The 22,317-nt window shown below is 41.4% G+C and overlaps 1 protein-coding gene and 1 pseudogene across 1 annotated transcript; one reads left to right on the plus strand and one right to left on the minus strand.

The window, feature by feature from the left end:
• Window positions 1-8,440: 8,440 nt before the first annotated feature.
• Window positions 8,441-16,656, minus strand: LOC139445421 (uncharacterized). Its single transcript, XM_071226567.1, has 7 exons — window positions 16,611-16,656; window positions 12,683-13,394; window positions 11,832-12,490; window positions 11,309-11,476; window positions 11,101-11,193; window positions 10,953-11,028; window positions 8,441-8,567 (listed from the first exon to the last, which is right to left on the minus strand). Exons 1-7 carry the CDS (start codon window positions 16,654-16,656, stop codon window positions 8,441-8,443), a joined length of 1,881 nt encoding a protein of 626 aa, XP_071082668.1.
• On the plus strand, window positions 15,211-21,015 carry LOC139445017 (tripartite motif-containing protein 2-like; annotated as a pseudogene).
• The last annotated feature ends 1,302 nt before the right edge of the window (window positions 21,016-22,317 follow it).

A 22,317-nucleotide genomic window follows, 5' to 3' on the forward strand; every position in this document is an offset into this window, starting at 1 on the left:
AGGCTGTCGGCGAACTACAGGGTGCGTGATCCTCTCACCTCGGCTGTTACTCCTGCTTTACTTCCTGTGAAGTCAGGACTTGTTTAACTATCTGTATTATTTAATATGAACACCACTTCTTGCTCTATTCAAGGCAAACATTCCATTTCTGATTTGTCATGTTTCTCACGTACAAACTTACTGGTGTTCATGTTTTGTTATGCTTGGAATGTTACTCTTGCACACACGCACGCACCCATGCAAGCACCCATGCATGCATGCACATGCACACATGCGCGCGCGCACACTCACAGGAGTACACGCACACACACACACACACACACACACACACACACACACACACACACACACACACACACACACACACACACACACACACACACACACACATATAGTTATTATTTACATAAAATATTAACTGATTGTACAATTTATCCTTTTGGTTCATTTATTTTTTACACATAATACATGGACATCACTTAAATTGGGTTGTTGGACAGCATAATGTTACATTTGCTGTCTTGATCCCAGTTCCAGGTGTTTTGTTTCAGAAACCTTATGGGTAGATTTAGTGACTCACATTTTGTTCGGCACCCGATCATCTGGAAGACTGGCTTCCATTTAAACTCCAGAATAGTTTCAAAGTGTGCGTGCTGGGAAAAGATTATATACTACTCAAAAGAAGTAAAAGACCACCGATTTTTTTCATGTGAAAATAGTTAATCTGTCATTGCCATTGCAGATCAACTATGGTCATATGAAAAAATCGGGTGTTCTTTTGAGTAGTATAAGTTGATGATTAATAACATTGTTACTGAGGTTGTGGTTAAGGTGATCAATCGTGTGAATGATTTCCGTCTTAGAGAAACTTACGAAACTGAGGAAATGATTCTGTTTATGATCTAATTAACTTGAATATATGGCAAGAAGACAAATGGTAGAAAAGTACCCAAAGGACAAGTGTGCCCCACTGTTGTGCTTGTGTAGGTTGCCATGGTGATAAAGGTAAATGTAACTTGTTTTTGAGTCACTTCAACTGTTGTTTTTATTCCAATGATGTTGTTTTATTTACTTTGTTATGGTTTGTGTTCAACATGTTTTAATTACGTGTATAATTGAGAGCAAACCACATGAAAGGAATCGTGATTATTTTCATTTTATTTGACAGTTATTTTATAATTTCATAAAATGTAATCATATGTTTGAATACATATATACCACATAAACACATTTGATGCCTACTTTTGTCTGTGTTTTCATCTGTCAGTACAACTGTTCCTGAGCCTGTCAATACAAATCTGCCCCACTGTCAGTACAACTGTTCCTGAGCCTGTCAATACAAATCTGCCCCACTGTCAGTACAACTGTTCCTGAGCCTGTCAATACAACTCTGCCCCACTGTCAGTACAACTGTTCCTGAGCCTGTCAATACAACTCTGCCCCACTGTCAGTACAACTGTTCCTGAGCCTGTCAATACAACTCTGCCTCACTGGCAGTACAACTGTTCCTGAGCCTGTCAATACAACTCTGCCCCACTGTCAGTACAACTGTTCCTGAGCCTGTCAATACAAATCTGCCCCACTGGCAGTACAACTGTTCCTGAGCCTGTCAATACAACTCTGCCCCACTGGCAGTACAACTGTTCCTGAGCCTGTCAATACAAATCTGCCCCACTGGCAGTACAACTGTGACCCAATCGGTCAATACAACTCTCACCCAGACAGTCGGACAATTGTGTTTCATTCTACAATGAATTCAGTACAGAAAGAAAACGGTAGAGAGTTTCAACAATCCTGGGTAAAGAATCTCTAATAGTTATAGCATTAATTGTTTCATGTCAACTCTCAGACCGTTGTCCCTTTGGGTACTAAGACAATGTTTGAAGAATGAGGGCTTTCACGTATGGTTCCACACTCGAGTATGTTCTTAGGATATTGCCCTACTACTTCAAATAATGCTGGGGATATTCTATACTAGCCACATAAAGAAACTGTGCACGTAGAAAATATAGATATAAGGGCATACCGTCCACATATGAAATATAGGTTTGAACACAGCAATTATTGGAGACATTCAAACGCTCATGCAGGTGCCATGCGATATGACGTCATTGATGGGGGCCTATGGACGTGCAATGTGTTACTGCACGTGCATCCTGTGCAGCTGTACACAGCATGTGCAACTCAAACTTCGCTGTCACTTTGGAAAGCATGATCTGTTGTCATTCAAAAATTCAAAACGTCTCAGGTGCAGACACAAGCATATCACAAGCAAATCATGCCAAGATTGACAGCTGCACAGCGTCATGAAGCCATCGGAATGATCCGAGCGGGAATTAGGCAACAACAGGTGGCAACACATTTCCAATGCCATCGTAACACGATATCGGCATTGGTGAGGCGTTATCAGAACACAAATGACGTTGCCGACCACCCACGTTCAGGACGTCCCCGAGTAACGACGCCAAGACAGGACAGATGGATTCGAGTTACACATCTCCGACACAGGTTCCAAACGGCAGTAACGACGTCCCAGACAATTCCTGGACTGCGCCGTATCCATCCCAACACTGTCAGGAATCGTTTACGTCAGTACGGGATTCAACCACGACGCCCTGCCATACGTCCCATCCTGACACACCGTCATCGCGTCAACCGTCTAAGATGGTGTCGAAATCATGTTCGCCATCCTCGAATATGGTGGAGAAATGTTGTCTTTACAGATGAATCGAGGTTCAACATTTCCCACAGTGACGGGCGCCAACGTGTCTACCGGCGTTTGGGAGAAGGTTATGCACGCAACTGTACTGTGGAGAGGAATCGTTTTGGAGGTGGCTCTGTGATTATTTGGGGTGGGATAACAGCACGGCACCGAACCCCTTTGGTGGTTGTTCAGGGCAATCTCACCGGTGTTGGCTACAGAGATTAGATTCTGAGACCTGTGGTCATTCCATTCCTGCAACGTCATGGCCCGGGATTGACATTTCAACAGGACAACGCTCGTCCTCACACGGCTAGGGTCGCAATGGATTTCCTTCACCATAACAATATCATGTTACTGCCATGGCCTGCAAATTCTCTAGATCTCTCCCCAATAGAGCATGTGTGGGATGAAATGGAGCGGCGTCTGCCGTCTACCTCCAGATAACGTCCGTGACTTGGCACAGGATTTGAGGAGGATATGGCAGGCCATTCCCCAGGCCTTCCATGCCCATTTGGTGGACTCCGTGCGTCGCCGATGCACTGCTGTGATTCACGCACAGGGTGGTCATACCCGTTATTGACTTTGTGACTTTGTCGTATGACCACCTACTCCATTTTGATCTTCTGACGTCATCGTAACAGATGTTGTTCAGGTCCCGTTGACATTTTCTTATGGTCCGATCATTCAGCTGCTACAGCGTCTGCATCATTTTGTTCTTGCTGTGTTGTATTTCAATCCAGAATATATTTTCTCCGTGCACAGTTTCTTTATGTGGCAAGTATACATTATCATACCTGCATGTCAGAACGACGAGATCTGATTGGTCCAATAAAATACTGTGTAACCCGTCTTAAAGGGGAATAAATTTCTAAGTTGGGGAATGTATCTCTTATACTCGGCCACGAGCAAATCAGGCTGGTAAGAAAATTATACTTTTGGGATAGAAGTTGTACTTGTACAACTCGGATTAAATTCTCCTCCATACTCCATGAGTATATCACAACTGATAAAACAATGACCGCTCATGCATACCCTTGGGTTAAGTCACATTCAGTCAGTATTAAATAGCTGTGGTATCTCGGAAGTATTTTCATCGCCTTTTTATTTTGAAAGCTGCTTGCTTGTCTCAACTGTGGAAAGAGTCCTGAAGGATCATTATATTCAAAAATGGCGAGGTAATACCATGTCAAGTTCTAAAGGAACATATTACCAATATCTAAAACAACTGCCTTCTTTTAGCAGCTGCTTATTTTAGCCGAAACTTATAGCTTATCCAATACTAAAATATATTACAACAAATCATAACCTCGAGCTCCCAGTTGGGGACAGGTAGTTGGACTGGAATTGCCACAGAAAACAGACTGTGTATTTTATGTGACCCTTCTGCCGCTGCCGACGAGATTCATTATATTTTCCGCTGTGAAAGTACCACTAAAATATTTAAAATTTCGAAACATTTTTACATTAAAACGCCTATTTTGTACTTTCAATCTTAAAGAATTCAAAATTTATCAGCAAAATATTCAATGAGTTACAAACTCATAAATACTATTAGCGAGTCTTATGTCACTTTGTTATTTTGCTCTTGTACCACCTGTGATGCCTTTTATGAGGAAATAAAGAAAAAAAGACTATGTACTGGTTGAGCTGTGTATCCATTCTGACTGATCAAGTATACTCCATCAATACATTTTCAACTGCACAGATCCATTCTGACTGATCAAGTATACTCGATCAATACATTTCCAACTGTATAGATTCATTCTGACTGATCAAGTATACTTGATCAATACATTTCCATCTGTACAGATCCAATCAAACTGATGAAGTATACTTAATCAATACATTTCCAAGTGTACAGATCCAATCTGGCCCCGATTTCTCGAGACAAACTGAAATCGGGACCTGATCATTTGGACCAATAGACCCGTGAAGATCCGGGTATAGAATAGATCTTCGGCAACCCATGCTTGTCATAAGAGGCGACTAACGAGATCGGGTGGTCAGGCTCGCTGACTTGGTTGATGCATGTCGTCGATCCCAATTGCGTGGATCGATGCTCATTATGTCAATCACTGGATTGTCTGGTCCAGACTCAATTGTGTACAGACCTCCGCCGTATAGCTGGAATATTGCTGAGTGCGGCGTTAAGCAACAAATAAACAAACAAAAACAAATAGACAAACAATTCGATCAATACCTTTGGGGGTTGGTGTGTAAAACCTGATTAGTTTTGCCAGGTCAAACGTTGAGGTGTCCTGATTCCTGTTACCCTCTGTACACGTAACATGGATCCTCCAAAGTTCCCTCAAAAAGAAGTTTGGGTGTGGGCGTGGTCAACATCTTTCTATTCGCCGAGTTATGAACTCAACTATATACCAGAGATAAAAAGTAACTGTGTTTCATATAAAGTGGTGTACATGTTACCTTATAAAAATAACGGCATAATATTTGGCCATTCGTCTGATCAATGTTCATCAATTTTGTATCTTAACACTTTTTGCATGTTTCTACTTGCCGTTGCATATGCGTGACGGGTGCTACTGGTGGAGCAGGATACGTGAACACTTTATATGGTAACTTGCCATTTTATACCCCCAGCATATTTTGTCGGCGCCTCGTCCGTCCGTCCATCCGTCCATCCGTCCATCCGTAATCATTTCGCTTCAGGGTCGTAACTCGAAAATCGGGGTGATTTTGTAAATCAAACAGATCCTGAAGTGGTGCCTTTTGCTATTTGCGGACTTACCTGTAGTCTCAAAAGGGGTTATGGTGTCGTTTCGGGAGCACAACTTGAAAACTGTGAAAAACATTTCATCCAAATCTGGTATATGTATTAACCAAGGACTGAAGTGATGCCTTTTGCTATTAAGGATTTTCTCAAAATTTGACTTTTCACTGTTTCCATTGAAACAAGTTAGATTTGGCTGAAACGGAGGTAGATGGCGTTTCCGGAACAGAACTAAAATATCGTTCCACATTGACCTTTGCTATTTAGGAATTTGAATTTGTTTCCCTGTTTCCATGGCAACACGTTTGACTTTGACTCTGTTCATAGTGTTGTGTTTTGTCCGAACCATATCTCTAAAACCAACAGTTCTTCCATGACACTTTGCACATACACAGGCCAGGTTGTCAAACGGTGACATTTGACTACTTAGGGGTGTTTAATATTTATATTTTTTTCCGTTTCCATGGCAACAAGTTAGACGTTCATTGTGGTGTGTACCTGACCCAGAAATCCAAAGTTTCGAATCCCAATTCCTTGGTATAGTTTTGATAGCCCAATAAGTACTCATGTGCATGGACAGGCAGCTTACATAGAAATTCTCTCATCAAGTTGGACTTAAAGTAAGTCAGATGATTTATTCTATCGAATTTGTCGGTGGCCAGGGGTATTGTCATCTTCTGATGACTCTTGTTGTTTATAATTTTGACAAACAGATATAAGACATTTGCAGATGGGTGCACAGCTGATTAGACACCAGGGTCCACTTGCACAAAGCGATCTTAGCGCTAAGACTATCGTAAGCCTATGTTAAAGTATGGGAGTTACGATCATCTTAGGGCTAAGATCGCTTTGTTCATGTGGGCCCTGGTATCTCAGATATGTAATGGAACAACCCAGGTAGAGAATAACACAACACTGTATTAGTATGTATCTTATTTATTGTGGTCTTATTTCTATACCGTGAGAGTAAAGAGAGACATTGAGAATAAATAACAATACCATTGATTCAGTTGTATGTGTTGTAGTGACATATTAGAGCGGCGATGTGGTCTCAATCTTCTTCCGTCAAGTGAGTAGTGTATGGTATGGATCTGAGTAGTCTCATCTCTTGCTTGCTTCCGCACATCACTGAGAAACATCACCTTACTGGTGTCTTCTGCAGGATGATTATTCTGAGATTGGTCTCCAACAACAGAACATCTTCAAGTACAGGTCTTGACAACACACCGCCAGAAAGTGCTGGTTTGTTTTGATTCTATTCCCCCTTACAACTGCCATCTAGATGAATTCATGGCGTTCCTTTCTGGGACGTAATATATTCTATCACCATGCCTGGGTTATGGTTGGTTGGTTTGTTGTTTAACGCCGCACTCAGCAATATTCCAGCTATATGACGGCGGTCTGTAAATAATCTGGACCAGACAATCCAGTGATTAATTTCATGAGCATCGATCCACGCAATTGGGATCGATGACATGCATCAACCAAGTCAGCGAGCCTGACCACCCGATCCCGTTAGTCGCCCTTTACAACAAGCATAATCGCCTTTTACGGCAAGCATGGGTTGCAGAAGACCTATTCTACCCCGGAATCTTCACGGGTCCTATGCATATTGTAAGACGTCGACTTCCGCCTTAGCAATTTCGGCTGATCTGCCCCTCTTTGGGCTTATGTTTGTGAGAAGGGTACACACATCTATTGTTGTTGCTTTACATTTAAGACGTCTGTGCGTAGGGTATTGTGTGTTTTGGTTGTCATGTTGTAGTGTAATGTACAATGATTGCAACTGTACTAAAATATATACACATCAAAGGATTAACGTTTGTTATGTACTCTAAGGTCTGCATCAGTTTCGGGAAAGCTCTCCTCTCACTAGAGCAATCCAATAAGGACTATCCCACTATATCAACTGTATATTCTGAATATATGCATGTCGGATTCTGACGAGCAGTGCTATAATACATGATATATAAAATGAAACCAGTGAATCAAGATGACAGCGAGTGTACATTTATATATACATAACTATGGATACACACAATTAGTCAGTGCGACTTCAGATTGTATTCTGCATCTATGAATACTTACCTAATTCTGTATTAAGAGCTGTTAGGAACCTACCAAGTTGTTTTAAATCGCTACATTTAGGAATGAGTGAGTGAGTGAGTATGGTGTTTCGCGGCTTGTAGCAATAGTCCAGCAATTTTATATTTAGGAGTAGATAAAAGGGGTTTTAGATTCGAGATGTTTTGGCAGTTGAGGTATTTACTATAGATATAAATTATTCTTTGTTTTCTAAAAGCCTCACAATGAAATAAAAAGTAAAATTCATCTGCAATGCCAGGTGAGTTACATTATTTACATATGCGATGTTCTCTAGGAGTATAGCTCTATTTTCCCGTCTCAAAGGGAAGGTTATAGTTCGATGTTCGAAATCTCTGTAGTGGGTATGATCCTGGCTCAGGCAGCAAAAGGTAGTATATGCTTAAAATATTTGTAGTAAAATCGTTTAGAGCTTGTTGCAACTGTACTGCGCCAAGTTTGATCAAATTGATCTTTCATTCTTCTCTCAATGTTGTTGTGTGTGGTGAATGAAATACGGCAGTTTTTCCACAAGAGTTCAGTATATTTTCATACAAGGCCGCGAAGCCATTGGTATTTTCCCAGACAGCTTTAAACATTAAATGGCCTATAAGAGTTTGGGTCTTGTAAATGACCCTTTTTATATATATTTTGCAAATAATGCCTGTTTACCATGCATCGAGTATGCTTGCCTGTAGAAAAGACAAGATGGAACGTATCGTGGTCCTAAAATAGCAAAGGAATCTATAATATAATCGTCTTCTGTGAGATCTACACCTACTGATTTGTTATACTACAGTGATTTAAGAGCTCTGAGTTCATCTGGTGTAAAATCATTATTTAGAGCGGAGACATAATATTTGTTGTGATGCATAACATCATCCAGGAGTTCTGTATCACTGTGGTTTAATCCTGTCTGTTCTTTAAAAAAATGGGTAAACCAGGGCCTTGGTTGGAATACCAGCCTGCACCTCTTCCACGCCCTCCTTTACGACATTTCTTGTGTGCTTTAGCTTGGTGATGATACAAAATCCTATGTTGTTAATGAACCTGTGGCGGTTACATGTGTTAGTCATCATTGATCAACTGGCCGATCATTGAAAGGTGAATAAGTATGCGTCAAACAGACACTGAGGTAAATTCATAGATTGCTGGAGACGGTCAATGTCAGCCTAGACAGATCGAATCGATACTGACGATAGTTTGGATGTGCATTTCTTCGTTTGTTCATTAGGATGGGCCGTAGCGAGGATATTCGTGAACAATCATGCAGTCAAGCAGTCAGTATCTCTTACGTTTCGCAATGAATACTGAAACGCTGAGACCAAGATTAAAAGTTCTAAATGATCAGAAAGAACGCTCATGTATGTTTTCGTGCTAGGGAATTCCCAGCGGTTTCCCCAGGAATATGGAAGTAGTCCGTCAGTGTTTACGTCATTTCAAGAACACGGTCTCGTGAAAAAAACGCTTGAACGTCAAATTGTGTCGTTCATACAAACGTCAATTTCGCGGTCATGTGACCGACCGCTCGTCCAATGGAAAAGCCGTATATCGTGTAAACGTCAAATCAAATAAATATTGAAACGTGTTCCTGCTTTCGTGTATTGTTTTCTCGCATGTCGACAAACCACGGTTTGATTTTATTATTTACCAAGTTAGTTACGTTACTCGTTTAACATCCAAAGTTTTAACAGTGGCCTCGTTGAGCATGTGCGCAATTTCATTGGCTGAGTGAGTGAGTGAGTGAATATGGTCTTACGCCGCTTTTAGCAATATTCCAGCAATATCACGGCGGGGGACACCAGAAATGGGCTTCACACATTGTACCCATGTCGGGAATCGAACCCGGGTCTTCGGCGTGACGAGCGAACGCTTTAACCACTTGGCTACCCGACCGCCCCATTGGCTGAACTATTTATAGTTACAAGTTGGTCACGTCCGGCGCGGGCCGACACCATAAGGTTTGATAGAGCATTAAAGCGAGTTATATCGATATTTTGACAAAATACTTGTGACTTTTCCCTGTCATAAGTTTGAGGCTTAACATCTTTAGGTAGTCTGTCTTACAGACCCTGATACATTTATATCAACTACAGCCCATGCAAGTCTATAATGTGTGGCAAGTCTAGATTACTGTATTATAGTATCTGAAAATGAAGAGAATCACTGGGCTGCCTTTTTATTAGATTTTTATTAAGATAACTGAACAACTGTTTTTTTCTGTATATGTTCATTTCAGAAACTATATGTTAGTCTAATCTTTAGGCTTTGGCTGTGTTTCATTAAATACTAGAAATGTTATCACTTAAGCTAGCACATTTGTGAGTTACACTCGTGAGAGAGAAAAGCACTGGGCTGACTACATATTGTGACAAGTAGGGCGCGTTGCAAGCCACGAATCGCTTTGAGAAAGCAAATTCATCGCTCAATCCGGGGTCTGCAACAATTCGAAGCACTTGCGCACTCTTCCAAAATGGCGGCACAACTACCGCTTGGTTGCCTTGACGTTTGTTTGATGTTTAACGCCGCACTCTGCAATCTTCCAGCTATATGACGGCGGTTTGTAAATAATCGAGTATGGACCAGACAATCCAGTGATTGACATCATGCGCATCTATCCACGTAATTGGGATACGATGACATGCATCAACCATGTCAGCGAGTCTGACCATCCGCGTAATGAAGAACGTAATAGATAAGGCTCGATGACGAGCTGATGAAATTGGTGACTACTTTGAAGATGTGGAGCAGACTGAGGATGATGGGGTGTTAGCTGCCTTTGCTCATTTTCTCGTTGATCCAGTCAAGAATTCCTTGTTCCGCTGTCAAAGTAAGCCGCCATTTTGGTTTGAGAACGAAGCGACCTCAGTCAGCGATTGTTTCGCTTGCAAGCGGCTGAAAGTTAGCGCACTGTTGTAAGGCGAATCGCTGAACATCGCTTAAAAGCGATTGGCGCTTTGCAACGCACCCCTAGTCTCACTACTAGCAGCATTTGTGAATGACGTCATTTGTATTAACGTCATGTGTATGACGTCACAACTTTCGGGGTCGCCATCTTGCCTCGGAAGTAAAGTATGTCCACCAAACACTCACTGTTTGTGGTATCTTAAAAGAACCCCAGATTCACCTCTGCGTCTCAGACAGACATGAGAACTTAACGCATATCAGACTCGGCAAATGATGGCTGTCTCAGCTAACATCATTCTCCACTGTCTAACAACACACAGTCTAACAACACACTGACTAACAACACACTGTCTAGCAACGCACTGTCTAACAACACACGGTCTAACAACACACAGTCTAACAACACACGGTCTAACAACACACTGACTAACAACACACTGTCTAACACCACACGGTCTAACAACACATTGTCTAACAACACACAGTCTAACAACACATTGTCTAACAACACACAGTCTAACAACACACAGTCTAACAACACAGTCTAACAACACATTGTCTAACAACACACAGTCTAACAACACATTGTCTAACAACACACAGTCTAACAACACACAGTCTAACAACACACAGTCTAACAACACACGGTCTAACAACACACTGACTAACAACACACTGTCTAACAACACACGGTCTAACAACACATTGTCTAACAACACACAGTCTAACAACACATTGTCTAACAACACACAGTCTAACAACACACAGTCTAACAACACACAGTCTAACAACACACGGTCTAACAACACATTGTCTAACAACACACTGTCTAACAACACACAGTCTAACAACACATTGTCTAACAACACAGTCTAACAACACACTGTCTAACAACACACAGTCTAACAACACACGGTCTAACAACACACAGTCTAACAACACACTGTCTAACAACACACAGTCTAACAACACACGGTCTAACAACACACAGTCTAACAACACATTGTCTAACAACACACAGTCTAACAACACACTGTCTAACAACACACAGTCTAACAACACACGATCCAACAACACACGGTCTAACAACACACTGTCTAACAACACATTGTCTAACAACACATTGTTTTACAACACACAGTCTAACAACACAGTTTAACAACACATTGTCTAACAACACATTGTCTAACAACACATTGTCTAACAACACACAGTCTAACAACACACAGTCTAACAACACATTGTCTAACAACACACAGTCTAACAACACACGGTCTAACAACACACAGTCTAACAACACATTGTCTAACAACACATTGTCTAACAACACACTGTCTAACAACACACGGTCTAACAACACATTGTCTAACAACACACAGTCTAACAACACACAGTCTAACAACACACGGTCTAACAACACACAGTCTAACAACACATTGTCTAACAACACACAGTCTAACAACACATTGTCTAACAACACACGGTCTAACAACACACGGTCTAACAACACATTGTCTAACAACACACAGTCTAACAACACATTGTCTAACAACACACAGTCTAACAACACATTGTCTAACAACACACAGTCTAACAACACACAGTCTAACAACACACAGTCTAACAACACACAGTCTAACAACACATTGTCTAACAACACACGGTCTAACAACACACAGTCTAACAACACACTGTCTAACAACACATTGTCTAACAACACATTGTCTAACAACACACGGTCTAACAACACATTGTCTAACAACACACAGTCTAACAACACATTGTCTAACAACACACAGTCTAACAACACATTGTCTAACAACACATTGTCTAACAACACACGGTCTAACAACACACAGTCTAACAACACATTGTCTAACAACACATTGTCTAACAACACATTGTCTAACAACACACGGTCTAACAACACATTGTCTAACAACACACAGTCTAACAACACATTGTCTAACAACACACAGTCTAACAACACGCTGTCTAACAACATATTATCTAACAACACATTGTCTAACAACACATTGTCTAACAACACACAGTCTAACAACACACTGTCTAACAACACATTGTCTAACAACACATTGTCTAACATCACACAGTCTAACAACACATTGTCTAACAACACACGGTCTAACAACACACGGCCTAACAACACACGGTCTAACAACACACGGTCTAACAACACACAGTCTAACAACACACAGTCTAACAACACACAGTCTAACAACACACGGTCTAACAACACATTGTCTAACAACACACAGTCTAACAACACATTGTCTAACAACACATTGTCTAACAACACTCTGTCTAACAGCACACAGTCTAACAACACATTGTCTAACAACACATTGTCTAACAACACATTGTCTAACAACACACAGTCTAACAACACATTGTCTAACAACACACAGTCTAACAACACATTGTCTAACAACACACAGTCTAACAACACACTGTCTAACAACATATTGTCTAACAACACATTGTCTAACAACACATTGTCTAACAACACACGGTCTAACAACACACAGTCTAACAACACATTGTCTAACAACACACTGTCTAACAACACGCAGTCTAACAACACGCAGTCTAACAACACATTGTCTAACAACACATTGTCTAACAACACACAGTCTAACAACACACAGTCTAACAACACATTGTCTAACAACACACAGTCTAACAACACATTGTCTAACAACAAACAGTCTAACAACACATTGTCTAACAACACACAGTCTAACAACACACTGTCTAACAACACTCTGTCTAACAGCACACAGTCTAACAACACATTGTCTAACAACACACGGTCTAACAACACATTGTCTAACAACACACAGTCTAACAACACATTGTCTAACAACACACTGTCTAACAACATATTGTCTAACAACACACAGTCTAACAACACACTGTCTAACAACACACAGTCTAACAACACACAGTCTAACAACACATTGTCTAACAACACATTGTCTAACAACACATTGTCTAACAACACAGTCTAACAACACACTGTCTAACAACACACAGTCTAACAACACACAGTCTAACAACACACAGTCTAACAACACACAGTCTAACAACACATTGTCTAACAACACACAGTCTAACAAACACACAGTCTAACAACACATTGTCTAACCAATGGCGGATAACCATGAGCATTAACCTAGAAATCTCTATGCAAAGTATTCAATGTGAAACCAGAAGAAACAACTAAGAAATGTCATATTATCAATCATATTATTAACAAAAAACACAGGTTTACAAATACAAGTAACAGCAAAGCAATTACAATGGTAATACAACATAGAGCGGCAGTACAATATTCATTATGAGTGCAGTTACAATGACATTACAAAATACAAATGTAACGGTTACAGCAACACGTAAATGATAATAATATTCACCTAACAGCAACAGTTTCCAATATAGGCCTAAGCTGGATATCCAGAGTGAAAACAATGGTTTTCAAACAACCGCTGGTCTTGATGTAATGTGAGATCGGAGAAGCACGCTCTTGCCCAGTTGCATAGTCTACATACCTTTTAGAAAGCTCCGTAGCCTGCTGGATAATAGCTGTACTTGAAGATTCCTGTTACACATGACTGCAAAAGCATCAACATATAGTAACTTCCACACAACTGCTTACATTACAATGTATTACATTCTTGACAACTAACAAATGTAAAAACACATCGCTATGATCTTCAACGGAATCTCACAGAAACAATGTAGTACAATTACAACATTGATTACCAATACATTACAATGTCATATAACAACACGGCTTTATTGACAAGTTGTCGTAATTATAAATATATATTCAGCTGCAACTTTTGATTAGGGTTTCGCCAAAGTGATAAACATGAGAGACTTCTAGTTTTCCTCCCCCATCATGCTGACACGTGGTATAAGTATATGTATGTATGTATGTATGTATGTATGTATGTATGTATGTATGTATGTGTGCGTGAGTGTGTGTGTGTGTGTGTGATGGTGCGTGCGTGAGTGCGTATGCATGAATGCATTTATGTATGTATGTCTGTGCGTGCGTGTATGTATGTATGTATGTATGTATGTATGTATGTATGTATGTATGTATGTATGTATGTCATGATGTTTACGCAACACAAGGTGGGATTAATGTACAAAGATTACAATCCAGTGACGAAGCCGATTGGATAGGATTAAGATTAATACGCTCGCAATTCAGGTATGGGCTGATGACACTTTGTTAGGCACATATCGTTTGCCGTCGTGGGGCACGGGTGGCCCAGTCGTCTAAGTATCCGCGATTCGCTGTGCAGAATTGCGTCCCTTGGGCACGCCAGAAACCTATGATTGTGGGTTCGAATCCCGGTTCGCCCCGATTATGTTTCTAGGTTTGTCAGCACCATACCCGTGCTCGTGGGTTTCACCGAATTGGTAAACGTCTGAGACCTGCATCACTTTCGGGCTTTCCTCCCACATTAAGCTGACACGCCGCGATATAACTGGAATACTGTTAAAAGCGGCGTTAAACCCCAACTCACTCACTCACTCGTTTGCCGTCAGGGTCCACACATGGACACACGCAGGTAACATATATGTGTGACTTGCACCTCGTACCTGAACGTCATCGCACCACCACCACGTGGTTGGTTATCTCTGCATGGACTTTCACTCCACTGTGACATCATATGATAAAGACCTAACAGGCATGCGCCAGTATACAAGGCATTGATTGTATCACGTGTATTTCAACATCAGCTGACTACCCAGCACGGCCATATGACACTCTCAGGGGCGTTTCTCCACAGACTTGGTGTTTGAATACATGAGATACTAGTATTCGGTATGTATATACACTTTAAAACTGCAGGATAATTCTCTACAAACTTGATATCTTCAGGTGACTGTGTTGGTGTAGTGAATATCCACTCCTTACCTCGGTTAAGTTTGTCTTAGGGTTATACTGTAAATATTCTTAAGTTTTGAAATCTGGCCATGGTTGGGCGTTACAATAACACGATGTCACAACATAGCATTCATACAATCGTGTTCATTTCGTGTTTACTTCCATGGATACTGTGTCATGGCTCATAGAAAACCAATTTCCTCACAGTTCCCTCTTGTAAAACCCTAGCGCTACCTCGATGTCTACTACAGTACACTACGTTTATAACGAACACCCTTACAACGAACGGACAGATATAACGAACTGTTTTTGGGTCACGTCCATTTGCTGTATACATGCTTTTATCATTCAAAACTGGCTCCCACATGAGAAATCGCTGGTTGGGATTAAGCGATACCTACCTATATTGTATATATCGCTGCAATGAAATTGCATCACAATCTTTGCAGACGATTGTGACCTCATTGGTTACCATGGCGTCAGAATCAAACGACATCACTGATGGCTAATGTTAGCAACACCTTTTACTGCTTATTACTGTCTACAAACTGAAGAAGTTGGAAGAGGTGAGGTGAAATGTGGTTTAACGTCACGTCAAAGATTATTGTACTTATGTAGCGACGTGCATGTACGTGTGTGTGTTTGTATGGCTGCTTGTACTAGTCTGGACTGATGCCGATTTATAGTTCTAGCTCACTGAGATACCATGCCGCAGTTTAACATGAATATCCCACTCAGACACAGTATACTGACTCCGAGCCGACCAGTCCTTGTTTTAGCCCCTTAATGCCGAGCGCCAGACAGTGTAACAACAAGTACCATCTTTTCGTGTCTTTTGGTATGACGCGGCCGTGGATCGAACCCCGGGCGGACGCTCTACCACTAGACCACGGAGGAGGTAGAAGTTGGAAGAATAATGTTGGATGATATGATCCCAAACTGGCTCCCACATGAGATATCGCTTCCGTGAGATTAAGCGATACCTACATTGTATATATCGCTGCAATGAAATTGCATCACAATGCTTTGCAGATCATTCTGACGTCATTGGTTGCTATTACGTCACAATCAACGACATTACTAATGGCGCAACCCCAATATCATCAGAAGAGAAATACATACATCAATTACTGGCGTTGCCTGACTCGCCGCAGTCACATATTGCAGAAATACTGTCGTGCCGCGTCAGGCAACAGACACTTGCTTGTTTATGTATGAGTGGCGGGTGATACCGCCAGGGCTGGGCAGGACATGCTGACCCTTTTCACGGACACCTGGGGTCATCACTGACTTCCAGTCATCCATTGAGATTGGTTGTTTTCTAGCGTTGACGTATTATATTAACTTTGTAGGTTTTACTTTACAGAAGAGGTACCGGTGCGCATACCAAAACACGCCAATATTTGACACACTGGGTGGCCACTCGCTTTCTTTACCTGCAGAGGTCACGTGACAAAGTTGTGGGGTGACAGGCAGCTGGAATTAGAGGTATTGAATGACATACGGTACTCGGGATGGGTGCCATGTGTGTTTTAAACCGAGGTGAGGTGAAATGGGGTTTAATGTCGCGTCCAAGATTGTTTGGGAATGATGCATTCATGTAGATGTTGAATGATTTTGTCTACAACATGTGCATATACACTTCATTAAACTATCGGTTTGGCTTCAGATGGCGACCGCTCAGAAGCTCACAGAGAACCACCTCACCTGCGTCATCTGTACAGAGGTGTTCACAGACCCAGCCACACTTCAGTGTCATCATACATTCTGCAAGTCCTGTCTGCTGAAATACACCAACACACAGCCGGAAGCAGTACAAGCCAGGTCCATCCCATGTCCCTCCTGTAGACAACAGACGAGTGTGACCAACCCTGACAGTCCAGTAGAGGAGTGGGTCAGTCAGCTGAAACCAAGTCACGTCATACAGGGGCTGATGGACGACTTTGGACCCGGCACAAAGGGTAATCAGCTTAGTATTGTACTGTCTGACTAATATACCCTTTTAAAAGATATGTAAACAACCACACACGTGTGCATAGACGAGCATTCACTCATAGGATTGCTCATTTTGACTTCATATTAACAGATTTTGATGCAGGATACACATTTCTTTCTTGCAAAGGCCAATACATTCTATTCCGTTTGCGACAAAGAGCTCCTGAAAAACAGAATTGTGTGTAACAAGTTAGCATACAAATGTCACAATCTTTCTCTGCTTATCCTGATTGGGCGTTACAATATATGTCACAGCTAGGACAGAGTTGTGGTGGCTGAACTGTGGGGGTGATCTATAGTTGCAGGTGCATCTACCTGGCTGGCCCTACCTTGTTACAAAACACGTTAAATGAAAACATTTATATACATCTTATTGTTAAGTCTTCTGTAAATTGAGGCTCCCATCTATAAAGACGCTGTAACGCCCGCAGGTTTTAATATACATCTGTTATTGTATATCTAGTCAGCAAACAGTAATCTTGTGGTTATGATTACCTGTAGGTCCTGATTGACTAGGGAGTGCTACATTGTGAGACAGCATCATTGTTTCATTACAACCTGTGTCATATGATATGTTCATCTCCAGAAAGGGCGTGGCCGTTTATGACAAAACTAATGTGTTACGTGTTATTATTTCTTTAGATGGTGTGCGATTGTTATCATGTTTCTGACAAATGAAATAAAACACACTTGTCTTTTTAGCTGTGGAGGAACACTTGTGCAGTGTTTGTACGAAAAAGGAAAGACAACTCCCGCCACTTCTTGGTGCTCTGTCTGCGATGTTGTGTTCTGTGAAGGGTGTCTCCAGATGCACAACATGATGCCAGGGTTGTGTGACCATGAAGTAGCTCACTTGTCTGATCACACCAAGACAAAGGTCAAGCGTCGCTTCATGTGTCAAGTCCACAGAGACGAAAAGGTGAAGTTGTTCTGTAAAGACTGCAAGCGGGCAATATGCACGATATGCTGCAGTATAAAACACAGGGCATGTAAGGATGTTGATACAATAGAGAGCACCACCCTTCTTGTGAAGGAACAACTGACAAACAAAATAGAGCAATTCAGAATCGACATGGCGGCAACTAATAATAACATATCCCGCAGAAAATCTAGAATTCAAGATGTGAAGAGTAATTCACAGGATGTTAAAGATCAAGTTATAAAGACACGTGAAACAGTGATGCGTGCTATTTTAAGAAAAGAGAAGCTACTCCTAGATGCCATCGACAAAGCTACTGATGAACAACTACATGAATTACAAGCAGATATAAAATCCCAGGAGATCGAGCTACAGACGTACCAGCAACAGTATGAGTTCACAGCCAATGCTGTGACGTCCGACTGTGAGATGGACATGTATGCCGTTTATGAGTCGATGGGTGAGACGTCTACAGACAACAGACACACGGACAACAGGCCAGCAGCAAGAAGGGTTGTATTGACACGCGACCTGGACAAGCTGAGTAAAGCAGTTAATGAGCTACAGCTTGGGAAGGTTGAAGTCGTCCATGGAGTGAGTGACCCCGAATCTTCTCCTGTTCTACATCACACCATTGACTTCAAGGAAGATGGGGAGGGGGAGGATCCTTGGTTGGTTGACGTCAAAGTGTTGACTGTTGATGGCATCAAAGTGGTGGTAGTTGCAGATTTCAATAACAAGAGACTCAAAACATATTACACATTAATTACATATTACAAATCCTTTGATAATCAGCTCCTGCTTTCTAGTGAGCCTTGGCAAATAGCCAAGTTAGGTGAGAGTCAGATAGCTGTCAGTGTTCCAGGCAGTAAGGAAATAGTTACAGTGAATGTTACCCCAGGTCCTGTATTACTGTCAACTATCAAAACAAGCAAGCAGTACTGGGCTCTAGCCTGTCTGAGTCCTTCACAGCTGGCGGCAGGTACATATAGACCGTCTCACTCTGTGGACATACTGGACATGACAGGGAGGATACTGAGGTCTATCAACACGGGAGTAATCGGGAATCCACACTACATCCATGTCACCAGAAACAACAACTTGCTAGTCAGTGAAACAGGAGTAAAATCCCTTGTATGTGTGACCAGTGAAGGAGACGCTGTTTTCACCTACACTCCCACAGGAGACAGAGCTCTGACATGTCCTCTAGGTATCACAAAAACCAGCACAGGAGATATCCTGCTTGTAGACTATGACTCCCACAAGGTGATCCAGCTGACAGAGTCGGGGCAGTTTGTCAGAGATGTCCTCACACAACAGGATGGTCTGGAATGTCCTCGTAGTGTCTGTCTTGATGGTGACGGCCTGCTGTATGTTACGTCTGTCAGATATGTAAAAATATTCAATTTCTACAGACGCTAAATACGAAAATAGAGATAATGGTTAAACAGAGGACGATCTTTCGTGTGCAGAAATGTGACCTGATTTGTAAAGGACATTTGTTAAAGGAACGCTCAGTGACAGGGTTCGTCCCGATTATGTTTCTAGGTTTGCCAGCACCATACCCGTGCTTCTGGGTTTCACCATTAAGGGGTAAACGTCTGAGACTTACAACATATCTGACGTGTGTTGAGAAACCAGTTCACGTAGTTAGGTATGGTTAAAGCTTTAAGATTATCAGTTAAACAATCGAGCTCCTAATTGCTCCAACGTGTGCTCAAGAGATATATAACACAACGAGCGTTCAGCTATTGATGGAGGCTATAGCAGTGTGTGGATGCTTTGAGAATTGGTTTACATGTATCCCCATTGGTATCTGTTATTTGTACTGATGTAATAATATTTCTTCAAAATGTAGTATTGATTGAAGTAACCCTAAATATCACTTAAACATAACACAACTCTATCAATACACTCGCTACCTCTCATATCCAAGATACAAATGAGGATACTATAAATGTTTGACGTTTGAAATCTGCTTTAGCTCTACACCTGTCCTCGATGGCATCATTTGTTTCTACTGACAGTACTAGTATTTCTAAAAGCTGTAGTATCGGTCCAAAATTATCTTCTATTAGGAAAAGAATGGGGATATTACTGAGAGCAAAACTGGGTTTTAAATACCCTCATAATGCATAGGTGGACGTTTACGTGTCTCGGTATATTTTTTAGCAGTCATTTGTTTAATAACTCAACATATTATATCAGTAATACAAATAAATCAGGGAACACGTTCAATACGCGTGGTTCTTGGTCGGATTACGAAAGATTACTTGAATACAAAAATCAGCTCATTGCTCAATGTTCAGGGTCGTGAAGGTTCCTTACGCTTGTGTAACTTGTGGCAATTCGCGGGGAAGAGTTGTGTGAGTCCCTTGCTTGTTACATCTTGTTCTCGTATTCGAAGATTTACAAAAGCTCAGATCTTTTCCACACTCTACGTGCCTTTGTAGCGGAATGAATGCTCTTTATATATAAGCGTCTTGAGAACATACCAAGTCTGTGTGTGGTTATTGATAGTCAGTCTGATCAGTTACAGCCTTGCTTACTGCTCGTCCTAATTACTTTAACGCTTGGTCGGACCGCCGGAGATGACGCGGCTGTATTTCAAACGGCTGTACCGGTTATCGTCGGATGTGGGGTCCTATTTCTGAGAGAGTCCCGCTGGTGGCTTGCTTTCTGCAGTTCTCAGGTTCTGCTGTTGAAGTGGATGGGCGCATTATCTGTCGGATATCGGTCAAAATAGGAATTGCAGCAAGTGATTATGAAATATATAATAAATTTGAACTATTAATTCCTTAAATGGTGTTGATATTGTTTTTTAGGAGGATGATGGCTTATCAGTTTCAATATGTTGCATATTTAAGAAGATATTTGAGTTTTTAAACATATTGAAAAATTCCATCAATAGTCAAAGGTTCGGGTTAAGATCATCTGATTATAACAAACTACTCACCGTTCGACAGGGATATGTGTTATATCAGAAAATTGCTTGAAAATCATTGCAAGTTATATTGTATTGACGAGGAAGGCTTGTCTCTCAGTATTCCCACCATGATATAAGTAGTATATATTGGTGAATACCGTCTTTGATCAGGACAATCGTCATCATCGATTACCTGTAGCATTCAATCAGTCTAAGTTAATAACAAACTGATACTGATTGATAGTATTTATCTAGAAGTGATGGCGGACATGTAAATACGCCAACATGATTTTGTTTCATTTGTTTATTGCTTAAAATTATGAGCAAAGTCCGAAACCGCCGGGATGCAATCACAGACAATCAACCAGGTCACCACGGAATGTGTATCAAACGTATTTCGTACAATTTTCTTCATTGCTCATCTTAGAATTATTCAGTAAAACGAGTTTAGAAAACAAATCTATGTGATTTCCTTTGTATGTGTATCAATCAGGCAATATGCATACAAAATGTCATTCCCCACCCCGACCACCCTCACCCCCGCCCCACACTCGCTCCCTCTGAATCCGCCATCGGGTTTATCGTATATAGTTGTTGTGGATCATGAATACTGAACCGCAAAAGAAACGTCATCTTGAGTAAAATTTCATGAAAAGTTGTCATTCAATTATTTGGGTATTTTTTGTCAAAATTTCTAACATTTAACATTACCTTCTCCGGAAAAAATAAATTTGATGATAAAAACACAAAGCAGATGACAAAAATCCGATCGCTCAAACGCTACCACATGCCACGATGGACAAGAAAACAGCGACACCAAGCCCTTGGACGATTGCAAGCTGGACAAACCGCCCGGCAGGTAGCCAATGCATTTCAAGTCCACGTAAAGACCATATACAGGCTCCAGCAACGGTACCAGACCACCACCACTACAGATGACCGACCACGTAGTGGAAGACCAAGGGTCACCACCCGACGTCAGGATCGTCAGATTGTGCGACAGCATTGTCAAGATCGCTTTGTTACTGCTGCGGAAACTGCTCGACAGACCATGGGGATACACCAGTGACACATTAGTGCGGGCACCGTGCGTCTTGCACAGAGGATGGGCACTGTGGTCTTCCAG

Source organism: Haliotis cracherodii, unplaced genomic scaffold (assembly GCF_022045235.1).
Source record: "Haliotis cracherodii isolate W230 unplaced genomic scaffold, xgHalCrac1.p SCAF_6, whole genome shotgun sequence".
NCBI lineage: Eukaryota > Metazoa > Mollusca > Gastropoda > Lepetellida > Haliotidae > Haliotis > Haliotis cracherodii.

Excerpts from the sequence above, each read along its gene's own strand:
- LOC139445421 (XM_071226567.1), bottom strand. The coding sequence starts at position 16,656 with ATGGATGACTGGAAGTCAGTGATGACCCCAGGTGTCCGTGAAAAGG. Across the intron at positions 13,395-16,610 it reads CCCAGGTGTCCGTGAAAAGG|ACTGTGTGTTGTTAGACTGT; the intron begins GTCAGCATGTCC and ends ATGTGTTGTTAG. Across the intron at positions 11,029-11,100 it reads AGACCGTGTGTTGTTAGACA|ACTGTGTGTTGTTAGACAAT; the intron begins GTGTGTTGTTAG and ends GTGTGTTGTTAG.